Source organism: Echinococcus granulosus (genome assembly GCF_000524195.1).
Source record: "Echinococcus granulosus chromosome Unknown EG_S00047, whole genome shotgun sequence".
NCBI lineage: Eukaryota > Metazoa > Platyhelminthes > Cestoda > Cyclophyllidea > Taeniidae > Echinococcus > Echinococcus granulosus.
This window is the reverse complement of record NW_020170427.1, coordinates 522580-528996: the sequence shown is the minus strand read 5'-3', so window position 1 is coordinate 528996 and position 6417 is coordinate 522580. Positions and strand designations below refer to the sequence as shown.

Sequence of the window (6417 nt, the reverse complement as noted above, 5' to 3'; positions counted from 1 at the left end):
TTGGATTTAAGGAACCAGTTAAATGAATTTTGTTTTAAACTTTTGTAGACTCCCAACATAGTTGGGGGCTGAAATACCATAACAAGCATTATGTGCAGCAGATGAAATAAAAACACTTGTATTCTGCCAGTGGAGCATTTATTATTACATTCTCCATCATTTCTTACTTAATTTTTCAAATCTCAGGTTGTAGAATGTCAGTTCAACGAAGGCGGTGAAGGTGAACCTACCTAATTCAACTCGTCTCCATTGCTGCGGAAGTTGCTCTCGCAACGTTCGATGCTGAAAATTGTAGAACGTACCACTCACACCCACAAGTGACTTAGATAATCATATCGGTTGCGATGGTGATGCACTCGAAGGAGTACCAGTAACGTATTAGGAGGATCTTTGATCTTTCGGTCTTATTAACAAGTGCCTGGTCACAACCACACGAAACGTCGTGAAAACCTTATCCCTGATGGTATTTAAATCAAGTGCTGTAGTAGAACCACATTAGTTCGCACTACAGTCGGTTTGTCACCCTTCAGAAGCATTTTTCCGGCCCTTGAATTATGGTTTTGTGCACTGCTTCATGTATTTCGCCATCGTTTGTGGAAAGAGTATTTACGTCACTTAAAATGGAAAAAAAAAAAGACACCCGAAATCGGATTTGTTGTTACGTTTCCTAAATTTCGGTGGATCCTCCCGCCGCTTCCTGCTTGCCTAAGACTCCGTTGTGCTCCTTGGGTTACGCATCCTCCATGCCTAGTGGGTGCATTGTCAGACCTACATCTTCCTCTCATCCCTTCTCTCCACTTTGCTGCTACTTTAATAATGTTTTGACGTTTTTACGACCTCTAACGCAAGGAATTCCCCTTCTCCAGCAAGGCACAATATGGCCATAAAACATGCTAACCTTATTGACCTTCGTATTTGGCTCATTATTTTCCCACCTGTCGAACGCTCAAAGCATAACAAGGTGATACGCATCACTTGGAGAAGAGTAACTCCGACGAACGATCCTGAAGAAGAAGGCGGTATCTCATTTCCTCTCTCCAACCCCTAAGTTGTGCGATGAGATATAAAATGTTGCCATGTTAGACCATTTCTTCCCAATAATTCACTAGTTTTGACTATGTAGTCTTCAGGAGGAGAATGAGGAGGAAAATGCTGCTCGTGTGCACCTTCCATTTGTATCACTTCGAGAAGGCAGATCACAAGGGTGAACGTTTGACCTTCAGCCTACTGTGCATCGCATACACAATGCAAGCATAGTTTTCTGGGAACGGACTTCTGCTCCACAAATAGGTGGATGAATGGATGAACAAATCTTAAGGGAACGAGGTGAAGAGTGGACTGACGGTCTTGGAGATGTACTGTTTGTCGTCTAGTGACGTACGTGGGCAGAACGACTTACAATCAGTCGATTCGATAGCCTTACTTCATTCCTGACCCTTAAGGCCTGTCTCTGTCCCTTTTTGAATTAATAGAACCAGGTACTTGTTCGTAAAACCGATGAATAAAAGGTCCTTCGCAAGCATCATTTGTGCCCCTTTAAGTGCATCACCGCCTCAATTAACTTGTTTAATTAAGCCACTTGTGGGTATGGGTGTGAGTGGTGCGTTTCCCAATGTCCAGCATCAAATGTTGAGAGAGAAGCCTCTGTTGCACTGGACGTAAGTTTACCTTTGTTGATTAAGCAACGGTATTGTAACTGACTCCTCCATCTTCGTTGAGCCGACATTCTACAGCATGAAGCTTCAAAGTAGGCGGAAGGTGGTGCACAGAACAGGAAAGCCTGCCCTTTCGATAGCTCGAGGTATATTTATGCACACAAATGTTACATTCCAGATGGAGTCCGACCCACTGCAACACCCTTTTCCCAGTCAAATTAGCAATTACCGGGATTACAGACGGCGGCGCTCAAAAGAGAAATGTGTACTGTAATTGTAGACACGTCCATCTTGAGCCATTTGTCATGCTGATTGCATGTTTTTTTGATCACGACAGCTAAGCGAGTAGTTTTGTCAGACCGTCTACATGCAAATAATAGGTTCCACAGCCTCGTAACGTCTCTAAGAGTGAATTGGATGTCAATATTTCTTGTGAAGGCTTTGACTGCTTCCAATGATGATTATAAGAGGGCTTGAATACGAATGAAGTCATTGAAGTCATTTACCAGTGGTGATTGGATTTGTAGGGACGAGTAAACTTATGTCGTTCTTCGCCATGGTCATACATGCCATCTCGTTCGCATGCACGCACGTTCTAACCAAACTTTATCGCAAGCGCATCTATCACCGGCTCCAGATGGTTGGCTTTGTGTGTCTGCCACCTTCTTCTCTCAACCCTCCCCCAGCACCCTTTCCTCTCCCACCCTCCAAACACCCTGGATAGACGACGGATAAGTATAACAAAGTCCACCGAACTGCCTTTTCTCGGTGGAGGTTGTACAAGTCGATTGTCAAGACATGACAACCCTAAAAAGACTAGCATCGAATTTGGTGGCAGTTTGTAAAAGTACTGGTAGAAAGCCATTTAAGTAGCTGCTTAATATCGCTTCATGTTTTCAAGTGGTGTCTTCTTGTTGCTGAAATCGTTTTTAATGTTTAATAATGCTAACATTAGAGGTGCTACAATAGGGGACCAGTTGAATGAAACTAGTCGAATAAAAACAAAACAAAACAAAAAAAGGAAAAATTTCTTCACGTTTTCCTTTGCAAGGAGCCGTCATTTACCGGCCCCGTGGGCGTGGTGAGTGCAGTTCAAGTGGGAACTGGTCAACAGGCAAAAATCGATATTGAACACCCGGAGTGCAAAGCACCAATCATAGTGCAAAAGGCGAGGTGATTGGTCCTGTTGTTGGCCCAGGCAGTAAACGGCCTCTAAATTGGATGGTTGCGTGTAGAAACCGACTTAGGGTGTCACTCACATCGAGAAGGTCTCTGAGTAGTCTGACACAAGGTTCTCTTAATTCACATGTCGAGTTAATTTGCTGTCAATTGCCAAACAATGCCGAAGCCAAGTTAAGCACCTTGAGTTATGAGATGTTTTGACTATGCTTCGGGCCGCATAAATCGGTTTAGATGGGCTCTAATCACTTTGATACAGCAAAATGAAAAGTTAAAACCTCGTAAAGTGGATGTATTTGTCATTTTCAAGGCTAAAGTTGATCACCAGAGCGAAATCACGTACTCAAATAGTCAACAAAAATGCTGTGTGCTTCGATCTACCTGAGGTAGATTAATAAAAAATAATTTCTTCAAAAATGGTGGGTTTTGTCTGATGATTTACCTTAAGAGAGGGAACGGCCGATGCACTCTAGCGTTGAAGGGCGTTAAGTACTTCATAATCATGGTTCCCATAATCGACCTCAGTTGTGAAAGCTACATTAGAAGTTTCTTTTAAAGATCAAATATTTTAGGCAACTTACCAGAAGGTGTTCCTTTGCAACGACGAAGAAAGGAAAAGTTTGAATAATTGATTGGTCTGTCTGGTCTGGAGTGCTAAATTCTGTCCTTTGGAGGAACAAGTTTTGTTTTATTAACCGTACCTCACACTCGATTTTTACACTTCACTGGGCCGATAGTTAAACAAACAAGTCGGTTCTACTCAAGTTTGTTTAGACGATAACCACAAAACATAAACCTGCACACATTTGTCCCTCATTTTGTAAACAAGACCCACATAATTGCTTGGAATTGTTTTTGTAAAAATATGAAAATTTGTGAAGCTCAGCCAAACAAATTACTTCTCTTCACAAAAACTCATAGGTAAATGGTTTGATTCAAGGTAAAGTTCATTTATCTGGAGCTTCATTTCCAAACATTTTTCTAATTTGCGTTCCGATGATAACTAGCATTCATTGCACTGACACATGCACATTGCTAAGTAAAAATTTATCCAAATGGCTTTCAAATTCATCAAGTAAAATGAGGACTTAAACACAGAGGCGCCTATTCAATCCTCGTGATATGGTCCAATGAAAAAGGAAGGGGGTTGTGTGAGTTTCTTTTACCCATCGATCGATCGGTTAATGGTGGTATCGATCCGCCCCACCCCCTTGGGCTGCGTCGCTGGACTCCCCGCGCACGCCAGCGACATTCGCCAACTGACGGGAATTTCAAATGAGGAAAAAGGCGCGCAAATAAGGTGCCGGGGAAAAACGCGTGCACCTTGTTTGCGGCGGTGTGAAAATTGGCACACTTGTGCACAATGTTTGGCTGGTTCACCTCTAGGTGGAAAATAACGGGCGTGTTTGTGTGTGTACGCTTGCGCGCAAGTCTTCACAAGACGAGAAGGAAGAGGCTAGGGGAGGCGAGAGGATGGCTTGCAAACGGTCAGTGACAAATGTAGCAGTCGATTTGGCTGTAAATAATTACCCTCCGTTCAGACCATTACTTCACCTTACCGGCAAGAAGGCCACCATCACCGAAAAAGTAAATGAAAAGCAGTGATTAACCCTCGATTTTTAGTAATTTGATTACTTTTACTTCGTGAAAACTAAATAAACTACCCAACATATCCACAGGTAAATTTGTCTGTCACATAAATCTTATTCCTCCTGTAAGTCCCATTGTTGGTAAATTAAAACAAAGACTGATTGGATAGCTGAAACATGTCACTCTGTTTAGCCTGTTTGGTGTGACTCCTTAAACCAGCATATTTAACCCATGGAGTTGAAAAAATTACTCTAGGTCTATAATATTCTTTTTTGGGGGATTAGACAATCAGCAAGTGTGAGAGTTAGGCCATTCATATACCTGCACCAAACACTGATTTGGAGAAGGTGACGTTTACGGGGTTGGATTGTAAATGCGACACCCCTCCACCTTGCCACTGTAGTGATTTGACATTTTGTTTAAATGTGTGTCCAACTACACCAATGCTTCAGTATCCCCAGGCTTAAGTTTTACTCTGTACCATCACCATTGGGTTGTCCAAATGGCCTCCTCCATCTGTACGTTGGTAAGTATTGTGTTCTTCCATTGCTACAATGGCTTACCAAGGAGGCTCAGGACAGTACACTGTGATGGCAGCGGCAAGTGGACCCGATCCAAAAGGACGACTATCTTGTTTTCAGTAAGTGAATATCTAAGTATAACGTCTCAGAAGAGGGAATTCTACCTCAACTAGCTGATTTTTTGATAACTCCCGACAGTAGAAGCAAAAATGATGTCTACCTTTGACAGTTGCCCCAACCCCGCGTTCTACAAGAAGGCTATCAACAACTGATGAGATATTAGACTTAAACGATTTGGAAAAACCAATTACGAAACTGTCTACTTCTGTAAATATGCGGGGTAGTTAATTACGTGAAAAACTATGCCACCTCGACAGCTTCGCTGAGTGAACGGGACCCGGTTAGGCCAGCGCTAAAAGGCAAAGGGAAATGGACGGAAATTACGAGCCCCAAGAAGGTCTTTTAAGTAGTTTTCCCTTCAAAATGGTTCTGTTTTGAGGCCAAATTCCCTATACCTAGCAACTAGTACACAAGTTGTGGCCTTATTATAGAGCACCTTCCTCCTCCACAATGCAGTTCACAAATGGGACGGGACTTGAGGTACGGTAAGACAGCCCAGATGCATTAAATGACAATGGGATCAAATGCTTCCTCAGAGGGAAGGAACTTGGATGAACAGTTTACGAAGAATATTGTAGCACCGACTGCGTTGTTAAGACCGATATGGGAAGTTGACCTTTGAAAGAACTCTCAAAGGAAGAGACGGGCCATGTAGTGATTTGGTTTTGTTTAAATTAGTGTCTAACACCTCGAGGGCTAATCAGTCCCCCATAAGTTGAACTTTGGACCCTGCCAACAGCATCCTAGCTCTATTGTAGGTTATAAAATAGAAAATCTTTTGTACAATGACTCGGAACTTAAAGCTGTGTCAGTCTAAAATGGTAAAACACAAAAAAGAGATCGGAGGACTTGAAACTCCTCAGGAACTGTTTAAACAACGGAAAAAGGTGGCAGGAAAACCGAAAAAGGTAAGCATTGTCTATGAAATCAAAAAGAGGAACTCAAAGTTGAGTAACTCGGTTTTTCATTGAAGAGAAAAAAATCTTGAAGTAAATAAAACGTAGACAGTAAATCACGCCCTTTTTTATGGTATCAAGTCCGCTTGGTATAAATGCCGACCGTCAAAATCAAAGGATGCTTGGTTCGTTGCTACCTGATGTTTTATTAAACATCGAACAATTCTTTATAATTTTGCAGTCTTTTAAAAAGTTATAAGGAAATAAATATTATTTCTCAAAGTTTATTGGTCGACAACTGAACAATAGAAAATTCACAATGAAGTAAGGCGGAGGTGCAGGCCCTAGATATCACCTACGAAGAATAAAATTCCGCTGTAAGTCCTCTCCTTCGTGACTCCAACAACTACCCTATCTCTTCCATTTTCCATCAACTGACCACAGCATTCACTTGTC

At 42.1% G+C, this 6417-nt stretch overlaps 1 protein-coding gene across 1 annotated transcript; it reads right to left on the bottom strand. All coding sequences in view use genetic code 11, as the record gives it.

Annotated features, from left to right (window-relative positions):
- Positions 1-230: 230 nt before the first annotated feature.
- EGR_05888 (hypothetical protein) lies at positions 231-4086 on the bottom strand (the record flags this gene model as incomplete). The annotated part of the gene is made up of 2 exons (XM_024495137.1): positions 231-282; positions 4001-4086. The coding sequence occupies 2 exons, from the start codon at positions 4084-4086 to the stop codon at positions 231-233; spliced, it is 138 nt and encodes a 45-aa protein (XP_024350483.1).
- Positions 4087-6417: the final 2331 nt, after the last annotated feature.